The sequence below is a fragment of the Hippichthys cyanospilos genome, chromosome 18 (assembly GCF_059441005.1).
Source record: "Hippichthys cyanospilos isolate Australia breed blue-spotted pipefish chromosome 18, RoL_Hcya_1.0, whole genome shotgun sequence".
Lineage (NCBI taxonomy): Eukaryota > Metazoa > Chordata > Actinopteri > Syngnathiformes > Syngnathidae > Hippichthys > Hippichthys cyanospilos.
The window spans coordinates 4,959,513-4,971,496 of record NC_142386.1 but is presented as its reverse complement, the minus strand read 5'-3'; the positions used below and the strand labels follow the sequence as shown (position 1 = coordinate 4,971,496).

At 39.7% G+C, this 11,984-nt stretch overlaps 2 protein-coding genes across 3 annotated transcripts; one reads left to right on the top strand and one right to left on the bottom strand.

Moving 5' to 3' along the window:
• Positions 1-337: 337 nt before the first annotated feature.
• Positions 338-2,586, bottom strand: zcchc10 (zinc finger, CCHC domain containing 10). Its single transcript, XM_088440522.1, has 4 exons — positions 2,495-2,586; positions 1,251-1,412; positions 1,080-1,118; positions 338-896 (listed from the first exon to the last, which is right to left on the bottom strand). Exons 1-4 carry the CDS (start codon positions 2,533-2,535, stop codon positions 659-661), a joined length of 480 nt encoding a protein of 159 aa, XP_088296648.1. The 5' UTR covers positions 2,536-2,586; the 3' UTR covers positions 338-658.
• A 414-nt stretch (positions 2,587-3,000) lies between these two features.
• On the top strand, positions 3,001-11,883 carry hspa4a (heat shock protein family A (Hsp70) member 4a). Of its 2 annotated transcripts, XM_088440962.1 has the most exons (20): positions 3,027-3,044; positions 3,162-3,302; positions 5,069-5,126; positions 5,201-5,341; positions 5,476-5,598; positions 5,917-6,016; positions 6,265-6,398; positions 6,479-6,723; positions 7,086-7,162; positions 7,420-7,571; positions 7,649-7,755; positions 8,218-8,351; positions 8,622-8,803; positions 9,327-9,404; positions 9,615-9,764; positions 9,990-10,115; positions 10,218-10,325; positions 10,444-10,563; positions 10,693-10,854; positions 11,005-11,883. In XM_088440962.1, the coding sequence occupies exons 2-20, from the start codon at positions 3,196-3,198 to the stop codon at positions 11,203-11,205; spliced, it is 2,505 nt and encodes an 834-aa protein (XP_088297088.1). In that variant the 5' UTR covers positions 3,027-3,044; positions 3,162-3,195; the 3' UTR covers positions 11,206-11,883. The 2 variants fall into 2 exon arrangements, with proteins under 2 accessions (XP_088297087.1, XP_088297088.1); XM_088440961.1 differs by having other exon boundaries at positions 3,001-3,302.
• The last annotated feature ends 101 nt before the right edge of the window (positions 11,884-11,984 follow it).

Genomic DNA, 11,984 nt, shown 5'->3' with positions numbered 1-11,984 from the left:
CTAGAGATAGCAAGGAGAAGTACAACCTAAATCTTCAGCAGTGTCAAAAACAACTATCACAAAATGTATCCAATTGTCGATGAATTACTAAATTTGGCAAATTAAACAATTGATATCAAGCACATTAACATAAATGTATGACTTTAATTAAATATAAACTTAATCCTTAGTCTTTGTCCACTTGTAGACAGTTATTGCAGAAAACTAATTTTTCATTAGGCTTTTATCTACCACAAACTAAGATGAAGCTAGAACGTTTAAGTAAAATGGGTGAATCAGAACTAAAATTTGTTATAGTCCAATATGTATTAATCTTATAAAAAAATAAACCAAGTAATACTAGACAAATTGTTATTTTATTTAAGTGTTTTTTAAGAGCATAGATATCAATACCTTTTCTACAACATGGTAGTGATGCTGCACACCACACTGCAAAAATAGTTTAATCAAGAACAAATACAAAAAAAGGACATTATACACTTTGGATAGATCTGCCCTATGCACGACCGACAAACAAAAACGTGTTATTCATAATCCCATTTTTTTTTTAATTCCTAACAAAATTGTTCAAGCAGCTTCCCATGTCTTTAGCGCTTACTAATATAGGAATGTAAATCGCTAATAAAAAAAAGAGCACACGTTTACAGCCATCTAGTTCTCATTTCTTTTTCTTCTTCTTCTTTGGAGGTCCACGATCTGAATCGCTGCCACTCCCGGAGTCTGAGGTGCTGGAGGATGACGACGATGAAGAGGTGCTAGGTGAGGACGAGTCATCGTCATCGCTGTCGCTGCTACTGCTGTCGTCCGAAGACGAGCTGGAGGAATCGCTGCTTCCTGAGGATGAGTCGCTGGACGCGCTGGACGAATCACTGCTGCTCCCACTTGAGTCTTTATCTCTGAAAGTGCGATGTCATCAAATTTGATACAGTCGTGTTTTGATTACACTCCTTTTTAAAAAAAATTTTTGTTTTTAAAATGAAGAATACTGCTTTTTACAGGATATGTGGAACACTAATACGTACTGTAATGTACGTTGAGAAACTAGAATAGAACAAGTTAAACTTAACAAGGCAACTTACTTCTTAGATTTCTTATCGTTGGAGCTTTGTTGTCCTGGTCTGCAAGGAATATGAAACGGCTTTTAGCTCAAACACACGTTGATACTTTACAGTATCATTTTTTTTTTTCCTCAAATGTGAGACAATGCTGCTTTTGTGTTGAAAGATGTGAAGCGGCATGAGTTGTCATACCCAGTGATGCTTCTGGGTTGATTCTCAATTTCCTTGAGCTTTTTTTTCATTTCAGTCGTTCTCGAGGGTCTGTGCACATATTTCCGCTTCCCGGTGCATTCATATGTCCAGTGTCCCATCTCCAAACATTTCTGGCAACGCACGTTTTGCTTGTTTGCCTCACTAAAAGTGATGACAAAAAAGACAGTTAATAATGAGCAGTATTCTTCATTGCTGACAGAGATGAGGAAGCCAACAATAAATACATAACACAACATAGTGAAGACAAAATAATCAGTATTACAACACTCACAGTAACCAGGTGCACAGTTTCACATCAATATACTTTTAATATAATACTACTATAATGCTGATGAACTAATCATAATCTTTTGCACTACATGATATTTTGCTCAAGCTTCCTTATATGAATACAGCTTCTTCCACTCCATAATGTACTCAGAATGTAAGACTATTAATTTATTAGTGGTTCATTGTGACTGCTCTTATTGTTCTATTACTGTGTTGTTTTTTAAATTCCCTACCTTATTATTTGCTCTTTTTTTTAAATTGCCTACCTTATTATTTGCTCAATTATGGAACGTAGTCTGCTTGGGAAAGTGAACAGAATAAGAATTTCATGGTGTGGTATAGTTATCCATATGACAATAAAACTCTGAATGTTGAATACAACATAAATAGTCCCCTTTGTCGAATATGGCACAGAGACGAATGGCAATCTCTGTGTTTCTGTACCAAGAGACAATGTACTTAATGACACACTTCTCCCTTATGGAGGGCGGACTATTCTCCACTCTTATTTAAACAGATTGCGCTATATATATATATATATATATATATATATATATATATATATATATATATATATATATATATATATATATATAATGAGCATTTTTGGCATGGTGGTTACACAAGTTGCCAAAAAACAGTCAACATGACAATGAGGTCAAATGAAGCGTGTAATGAGTTTGCATAAATGTTAATATAACACTGCATCTAAATCAGAAAACGGAGAAGTACTAACATTTTTCTTATTATGAATACAAATGGATATGATAAGGTGCTGGTTTTACGTTTAACCCACGAATCAGAGCAAGAGACGCGAACGACAGCGCAGGATTTGAAATCGACTCAATGCCTGTAGCGTTGAAAATTAACTTTACCTATCCCAACAAAATGTCCAAACCGTTCAGATGGCGTCAAATTCTATACTCTATAGTTCGATTTAAGACAATACTCACGCTTGCCGTCTGGCGATTATTCTGTGCATGGGAGTCGCCATATTTAATTTTACTTTTCTTTTTCGCTGGAAAAAATCAACCCAATTATTAGCAATCGAGCTTGTTTTGCGCCCTCCTTAGCAAATATTGTGTACTACAAGTATGAATTAAGTTACACATTGAAAAATAAACTAACAAGTTGTGTTTACTATCCTCATTTTATATTTGTAACTCAAAAGCATTCATGGAATAAAAATAACCGTGGCTAAATAAACATCTGTACGAGACGTGAATTTACAACATGACTTTTTGCAATAAATGCGTTGTCTAAAAATACGAAATGGCATAAAATACTTAAAAACGCATTCGACAAACATGTAGAATAGCAAAGTTGTAGTAAAAACGCATTCAACAAACATGTAGAATAGCAAAGTTGTCTTTCTAGAAAGATCCAGAACTCGGGTTCTGGAAAGACCCAGATCTCGCGATACACTATGACGAGACTTGACGTAGACCACATTGCGAATGCAGGGTGCAGACAGCCAGCACAGATCGGAGGCGCCGGTCAACGGTGAGGATTATGACTACGAGTTACCTTAGCCCAACTTAAGGGAGCCTTAAAACTATTTTGCTAGACTTTTTCAACACCCCATAAACGTAGCCGCACGCGCGATACTACAAACCGCAGGTTCAAGTAACGAGTTTGAAGAGTCGGCTTGAAGATGTCCGTGGTGGGATTCGACTTGGGCTTTCAAAGCTGCTATGTAGCTGTAGCCCGAGCCGGTGGGATCGAGACCGTCGCGAACGAGTTCAGTGACAGATGCACACCGTAAGTACCTGGCGCTGTGTTATGTTTTATGCCACTTATGGAAAATGAGATTTTATTGAAGGTATGTCTCCCCTGCACTGGGGTGTTTGTAGCACGTGAACGCAGCGTTTTTTTCCGACTCGCTGCTAGTAGCTAAACTCGATCTGACATGTTTCATTGATTTTAAAGTTTAAATGAACATTTATGTAAGTGTTATCTGCGTCTTGAAAATGGCTACATCTTGCATCGGGTTCACATAGCAACCACGTTTGCATAATCGAGCTAGCTTTGTTAGCCAAGATCATAGATTTTTATTAACCGTACAGTCCGGAAGCTGAATTTAATCACCCGACATCCGCGGGCGGGCGGCGCGAGTTTGTAAGTTGGCATTGAGTAACGCGGAGTGACTGAAGCACCGTCCAGCTGATGTGTTGTGTTGTCACATAGCGCGCTACCTAGGTGACGACAGTAGGCCATGCTGGTCGGAAAAATCAAGCAAATACTTACGGAAAAAAACAAAAAACTTTATCAATTTGGTATTTTTGCTTGAAACTTTGACAGTTGGCAGTTACTCTGCTTTTTTCTTCGTTTTTTTTTATTACGGCATGATTTGTGTTATTTGCTGATGCCTTTATGACTTTCAATTTTAAATATAATTTTTAAATATTAATCTTTGACAGTGCGATGGTAAATTGGCAGGTATGATTACGTTTTCTTGAAACAATGACATAATTTTAAAACATAACATTTTGGCATGAGCGTGCTTCTTATGTCGCATTTCCAAATAGAGATTCGGTTAAACTAAGTATATAATCACTCGTTAATTAAAATATTACATTACAATTGCATTTTTAAGACATTAAAATAGTGTTAACATTGCTAAAAAACTGGACATGGGCGAGTACCGATACTATCCTTATTTTAAGGGACAATGGCGATTTGTAGTCTGTCATGCCAGTCATCGACACTTTCGTAAAAACAAAACAACAACAACAAAAAAACCATACGTTCTCCTTCTCAGTAATTGGCACCCATCTGCAGCAGTTTCATACACCATCGAGTGAATGAAGTTGTATGTTTAAAAAAATACTACTGACATTGCCACTTTGCATCAGCGAGTGCTCATAGATTGAATACTCAGACTGGAATCGCTCGCCGAAGTGTTATTGGACATTTCTAAAACAAATATTATGTGTGTTAATTCAGCAAGAAATGTAATAAAAAATTGGAGTAAGTAATTAAAGAGGAATTGCGGCCATTGAGAAAACGCAGATCCATCCATCCTTTTTCTTTTCCACCAGAAATTGGTTGGATCCATCCTTCTTTTTTTACCTTAAAAAATTGGTTGGACCATCACCTGTCTGGCTTGTTTCCTGAGAGACATGACTGTTTTTAGACCTCACACACACTCAACACTTGCGTCTGACATTTGTGTTTGTCCATGATGACAAGCGTGTTTTGAGAGCAGCCCGGTGGTATACAAGTAGACTCGTGCAAGCCACTCGATGAACGTTGATAGACAGCTAGGCCAGTGAATAAAAAATGTGTGTGTTCAAGAAATAGGATAATGTGATGCTTGTGGAAAAAAAAACTCAGACTATGCTTTTCATGAGGCATATGTTCCAATAATAAGTGCAAATTTGTAAGTGAAATGAACGTTATGCCCAAAATTTTAGGGGGAAAATGACACACAATATATCGGGGGTTCACTATTAATGATTTGAAATTAAAGATGGACGCTTGGGTTGATGATTTAAGCGTGTACACGAATTGATATATGTTCTCAGGTCTTTTGTCTCATTTGGACCACGGAATCGATCCATAGGAGCTGCTGCAAAGAGCCAGGTGAGCATGCCCTCCACTAAATCAACATACACAGTGATCTGTGTGATGTTCATCCTTGGCTTCCTTCATTCCAGGTCGTGACCAACTGCAAGAACACAGTTCAGGGATTCAAGCGATTCCATGGCCGGGCCTTTTCCGATCCTTATGTTCAGTCGGCCAAGTCCAACCTGGTGTATGACCTTGCGCAGATGCCCTCTGGGTCCACTGGTATTAAGGTGAGATGTGTTAAGGAGATTTGTTTTTCAGTGATGTTTGGGTTGCACCAGTAGAGATTAAGAGGGCACACTTTTAAATGTTTATGAGACGGTCATGGTGTTGAATGCTAATCGAAATACCTCCCGAATGTCAGGTGATGTATATGGAGGAAGAGAAGTTGTTCAGCGTGGAGCAGGTGACCGGCATGCTGCTGACCAAGCTGAAGCAGACGGCTGAGAGCGACCTGAAGAAGCCAGTGGCTGACTGTGTCATCTCTGTAAGTAACTCTTTCGAACCATGTAAAAGAATTAAATTCAAGGTCAGCCAGGAAATGTATACAACAAAAAGACTCATTCCGATGTTTGTATATACATTACCAGCTGTCCTTGAAGCACTATTATGGTAAAGTGTTGTTTCTTAACTTTTACAGTCATCTGTGTCATTTTCATCATTAGCTCATGTAATTTGTTTGGGTGGGGGGGCGGGTGCCTGATGGTCCCTTCTCCACATTTTAGTACCTACTGTGCTTATGCTATAAATTGCTGGAAATGGTAAAAAATAAACACATAAACAAATGTTCTCTTTCTTTCCACAGGTTCCCTGCTATTTCACCGACGCTGAGAGGAGGTCCGTCATGCATGCCGCCCAGATTGCTGGCCTCAACTGTCTGCGGCTAATGAATGAGACCACAGCCGGTACGTTGGCACCCATGCATCATCTTTCTTGCATTGGGCCAAAACCCCATAAGTCACATACGATTGCTCAATCCTCACATGTGGATGTTATTTTTACATATCATTGACAAATCAAAAGTGTTAAAATCTCTTGGTAAATTTTACAATGCATTGCCAATGGTTGAACGAGACATTTTTGGGCAATGAACATTGGACAATGTTGCAATGATGAGTAGAGACTTAACATAACTATTATTTGTGAATTGCAGTGACTCTGGCTTATGGCATCTATAAGCAGGACCTGCCAGGTCCAGACGAGAAGCCCAGAATTGTTGTGTTTGTGGATGTGGGTCACTCCGGTTACCAGGTGTCCGTTTGTGCCTTCAACACGGGAAAGCTTAAGGTGACTATTTAAAATTTGGAGGCGTACAATCACACAGACATGTCTGTGCATTAAAAAAAAACAACCATTCATCCTCACAGATACTCGCGACGGCGTTCGACTCGGAGCTGGGAGGAAAGGACTTTGATGACATTCTAGTGAGCCACTTCTGCGAGGAATTTGCCCAAAAGTACAAGCTGGATGTCAGGTCCAAGCCTCGCGCACTGGTGCGCCTCTACCAGGAGTGCGAGAAGCTCAAGAAGCTGATGAGCGCCAACTCGTCCGACCTGCCCCTAAACATTGAGTGCTTCATGAATGACATTGACGTTTCAAGTAAGCTTAACAGGTAAGGCACTTGAATGTCTGTGTTACCATTAGGCATGGGATAATAACCGATTTGGCAATATATTGTAGTTTTAGCAGTCACGGGTATTTAAAACCATCCAAGTCTGTCTCAACCTCTTGCCATAACAGAGGGAGCTTGTTTGTGTGGGTGTGTGCGTGTGTGTGGTGGATATGGTAAGTGTAAAATGACAGAATCCACATTGCCTGTGTTGCTCACTGAAGGTTTGTTGAGATTTGATTTACACATTTAATTTTGCATGGTAAATGTTTGTTTTTGTAACATACCGTCAGAATCTGATATCGTCCCATGCCGAGTTACTATCACCTGAAATAATGACCGTTTTGTGTTGTGTCCTTCCGCAGAGGTCAGTTTGAGGAGAAATGTGCAGGACTACTGGCCAAAGTGGAGCCTCCCCTGCGCAGTGTCATGGAACAAGCTAGTGAGTGCATACTTCTTGAATGGTTGCTGGGCTGTGCATTGTGAGCAGGTGTACGACCTCTTTATTTATTTCAGAAAGTGTTGTGAAAAGCTTAAGTAATTCATCCTTTGATGCTGGCTATGCAAGCGAGATAACATTTACTGTAGATCATGTACTTCCAGAATGGATTTAACCTAATTTTTGAAGAATCCGTGTACTACTGTACTGTACTAAGCCAAATGAAGTAGTGAACCAAACTGCTCTCTTTCTGTGCCCAGAGTTGAGGAAAGAAGACGTGTATGCAGTGGAGATCGTCGGCGGCGCCTCCAGAATTCCCGCCATCAAAGAACGTATCAGCAAGTTCTTCGGCAAAGAGCTGAGCACCACACTAAATGCAGACGAGGCCGTGGTCAGAGGCTGTGCACTGCAGGTACAATACAAATGCAAGTTTTGGATTCTTTCATACAGTTTGAATGGCCATTTTGCTAATGCCCTTCCTCCACACAGTGTGCCATCTTGTCTCCTGCCTTCAAAGTCAGAGAGTTCTCCATCACGGACGTTGTCCCATATTCTATTTCTATTAAATGGAACTCTGCAGCGGAGGAAGGACTCAGGTAAGGAATTTTTGATGATGCACAGTTATTACTCACACACCTTTTTGGCCGCCGAGCAGAAAATAAAACAAGAGTGTTATACAATATATCTTCCGCTGTGGCTGAATTAAATATATTTAAATATACCGCTACAAATGTAGTTACCAAGTTAACTAAATCAGACATAGATGGCACAGTACTTTGTTGTTTTTTTTTTTTTCATCCCAAAATAGTTTGCCATACTTAGAGAGTACTTCGCTGAACATACATTGTACTGGAAGCGCATCCTTTACAGAAAGTTGAAAAGCTAGTTGTTAGTGTTTTGGCCTCATAGTTTTGAGGTTCTTTGTGCTTCAGTCTATGTGCATGAGAAAACCCAGAGAAGTACAGCACGATGTAGTTGTCTTGTTTTCAATAGAATAACAGTAATGTGATAATTTTTGGCATTATTCTCTTAACCTGCTCCTTCTTTATCTTCAACAGCGATTGTGAGGTTTTCCCCAGGAATCATGCCGCTCCTTTCTCCAAGGTGTTAACCTTCTATCGGAAGGAGGCCTTCCTTCTTGAGGCGTACTACAACAACCCCAAGGAGTTAAACTACCCCAACACTTCCATAGGTACAGTCTGCCAGCCAGGTTGCCTCAACAGTCACACAAACGGAGTATTTATGTGAATAGGTTTAAGTATGTCACCATGTAGGGAAAATTTGTAAGATGTAAAACTTGTAGCATCAAATGACCCCCCCCCCCCTCCTCCACACACACACACACACTGTTTTTATTTCCATAATCTTTGAGTGGCAAAGGCAGTTCCTTTAAAGTTCAAAGCATTGGGAATGATATTGTATCAGACATGGAGGGTGGAGCTAACTTTTTACCCCCACCCAGGGCAATTTCTGATCCAAAACGTGGTACCTCAGTTGCCTGGAGAGAGTGCCAAGGTGAAGGTCAAAGTTCGAGTCAACATTCACGGCGTGTTCAGCGTGTCTAGCGCTTCCCTCATAGAGGCGTTAAAGGCAACAGATGGTGAGGAGCCAATGGAGACCGACCAGACAGGGAAGGATGAGGAGGTATGTGAAGTGTCGACTGGGGATGCCAGATCAGTGAATTTTTCCAAATATAATGGAAGACCCCCCCCCCCCCCCCCCAAAAAAAAAAAAAAAAAAAATCTATATCACAATAAATAAATAAAAATAACAAATGCAAAAACTTACTGTCATTAAATGTATATGTAATTCACTATATGTAATTCAAATTCAATAAACTATGAAATGAACAGTCATACTAGTTCAAATAAAAGGCATAATATTGCCCCTCGATACAATCATGCAACATATGTTGAAGAAATCAATGACATTTGTCGCTTGGCAGTCAAGGCATGTATTAACAGTTTGTTGCAGCTTAATATTAAGTCTCTTGGCTGGTGGTCAATTGGAGGTTGCACCCCCCTTTAAAGTGTTACAGGAAAAAAGAAACTATATACATATTCAGTTCTGGGTTTATGTCTAACTCTTTACTTCTAACATGCAGCATTTTTAGAGGAGATAGGTAACCTTTACATTATGTTTGTGTGTTGTTTTGTTGTCGTATCAGAGCAAAATGCAAGTAGACCAGGAAGATCAAAAAGCAGTGACTGGGGGAGACAAGAAATGTGACACAGAAGAGATGGAGGTAAAAGATGATTACTGTGAAAACTCAAATAAATCATAATGGTACAGTATACAAGCAAACAGTATCACATCATTCCCCACGAATCATCCAATAGGATTGTTTAGACGTCAGTCATATACAGAGTACAACCTCTCGGGGGCATAGCAATTGGGGGTTGCAATATTATGTTATGATGTTCTCAAAGTTAAATTTCCCACTACTGATTTTCAGACGGCGACAGAAGAAGGGAAGCAGGAGAAGAAGAACGAGCCTCTGGCAAAGAAGCCCAAAGTGAAAACAAAGACGGTGGAGCTGCCCATCGAGACCAATTTGTACTGGCAGCTGTCCACTGATGTGCTAAATATGTTTGTGGAGAATGAGGTAATGTTCTAAAAAGCTCCCTGCATGTCCAGGATGCAATCAAAGTAGTAATGCTTAAGGCAGTAGTTGCTCTTTCAAATAAGTAAACAAGTCAAATGCTACTGAAACAAGGCTTATTGTACTTACAGTAGAACCTGCTATACTGGTTAACTTCCATGTACTGATTCAAATAGGCTAGAGTAGGAAACCTTTGTTGGTCATGTATGATTCGGATCATGTCCATAGGGCAAGATGATAATGCAAGACAAGCTGGAGAAAGAGCGGAATGACTCCAAGAACAATGTGGAGGAGTATGTCTACGAGATGAGAAACAAGTTATTTGGCCCCTTGGAGAAGTTTGTAACAGAAGAGGTGAGAAAAATGAAATTGAAAGTATACCTCCAAAATGCTTTTTTTTTTTTTAAATCGAATCCATCAGCCTTATCATTTACCATTGGGTGTATTAACATGCAGGATCGTGACGCGTTCTCAATAAAATTAGAGGACACAGAGAATTGGCTATATGAGGATGGAGAGGATGAAAAGAAGCAAGTCTACATTGACAAACTGGCAGAACTGAAGGTAAAAAGTTTCTTTTTTTTCCCAAATGGAAGTGATAGTGCTTGGGATTGATGTCTACCGATAACCAAGGTTTCTTGATAGAGAAAACGTGCATTAAAAAGTGTCATATTGCCCACAGAATATCGGGCAGCCTATTGTTGAAAGATTCATGGAAGCTGAGGAGCGGCCGAGGGCGTTTGAGGAGCTGGGCAGACAAATCCAAATGTATATGAAGATCATCAACGCCTTCACGGCAAAGGTAAGAATCGGCTAAGTCTGGACAATCATCAGTTCAAGTTCTGAAGTCTGAACATATACTTCAAAATTTGTTCCTGCCTACATGGCTGCAAACCATTGAGCCTTTTTACGAAATATTGCTCCAACACAGGACGAGCAGTATGCACACTTAGATGAGCTGGAAGTGACCCGTGTGGCGAAGCAGGTGAATGACGCCATGGCTTGGATGAACAACAAGATGAACTTGCAAAACAATCAGAACCTCACTCTCGACCCGGTGGTCAAAGTCAGCGAAATCCAGGCCAAGTCCAAGGTACGTAATAAAATCAAGGTGCTCTTATTGAAAACTGTCATTTTATACAGGGTTAACTAATGTTTAAAGTAACATTCCTACCAATGAAATTACAGTATAAGAGTAGATCACCACAGTATTTGTCTCTGAATTTGGTTTATTTCTCTACAGGAGCTTTACTCTGCGTGCAGCCCTGTGCTGTCCAAGCCCAAGCCCAAGGTGGACCCACCAAAGGAGAAGACCGACAACGGGCCGACCAACGGCGAGGAGGGAACCACAGAGAGTCAGCCCGCCGACTCGGACAGAAACGCAGCCGCAGAAACGGAGCATAAAGCAGCGGAAAACAAACTCCCAGAAATGGACATTGACTAATGTTTTGTGCTACTTTCCCCGAGTATGTTGCACTTGTGAGGATCCAGCAGCATTCCCATAGCAGTACTGCTTTTGACTCGGTTCTATTTTTTCATGACAGCATTCTTGTCCATCTGTATTGGTTACACTGGGATAATTGAATTTGAAATATTTGTCAAGGTAAAGTGGCGAGTTAAAGAATGTACCACGATAGCGCAACATAGCATACCGTGGTACCGACTTTATTCATTTGTTGTTGGTTATCTTTTTTTGTATTTAGATTCAGAAAGACAGATATGTTTGTCCCGAATTCAAATGATGACAGTTTACTCTCATGCAGTATTTTGTTTGCTGTATGACTTCTCATTCATTTAGTTGTATGATTCTTTCACTGGTTGTATTTTTTTTTTCTACATAATGCTCGCCCAGTTGCTGGTGTTATTGCTACATTATCAACAAAGATAAAAATAAACAAGGACAAGAATCAAATATTTTCCATTTGTTCAAGAGAAAATTACTGGATAACGATTCTTTTATTCATGCCATTACTGTGTGAGTGGGTAAGAAATGATGTATTAAATAGACTTGTATTTTATATATATGAGAAAATCACTAGATGTTTCACCATCTGTAAAATAATAGTAAAACACCCAGTCAGTATCTTCAAAAATAAAAATCCTTCAAGTGTATCGAAATGCACCTGCACAGCTTTGTACATTCTGTTCATGGGTGTAAATCTGTTTGGGAAAAAAATGTACGAGGTTTTTTAAAATACTGTACTAGATACAATGTCTGTTTAA

Coding starts and splice junctions, on each gene's coding strand:
- zcchc10 (XM_088440522.1), bottom strand. CDS start 2,535: ATGGCGACTCCCATGCACAGAATAATCGCCAGACGGCAAGC. Junction 1,413..2,494: donor ATAATCGCCAGACGGCAAGC/GTGAGTATTGTC, acceptor CATCACTTTTAG/TGAGGCAAACAAGCAAAACG. Junction 1,119..1,250: donor CAACCCAGAAGCATCACTGG/GTATGACAACTC, acceptor TATTCCTTGCAG/ACCAGGACAACAAAGCTCCA.
- hspa4a (XM_088440961.1), top strand. CDS start 3,196: ATGTCCGTGGTGGGATTCGACTTGGGCTTTCAAAGCTGCTATGTAGCT. Junction 6,399..6,478: donor TCAACACGGGAAAGCTTAAG/GTGACTATTTAA, acceptor TCATCCTCACAG/ATACTCGCGACGGCGTTCGA. Junction 9,765..9,989: donor ATATGTTTGTGGAGAATGAG/GTAATGTTCTAA, acceptor TCATGTCCATAG/GGCAAGATGATAATGCAAGA.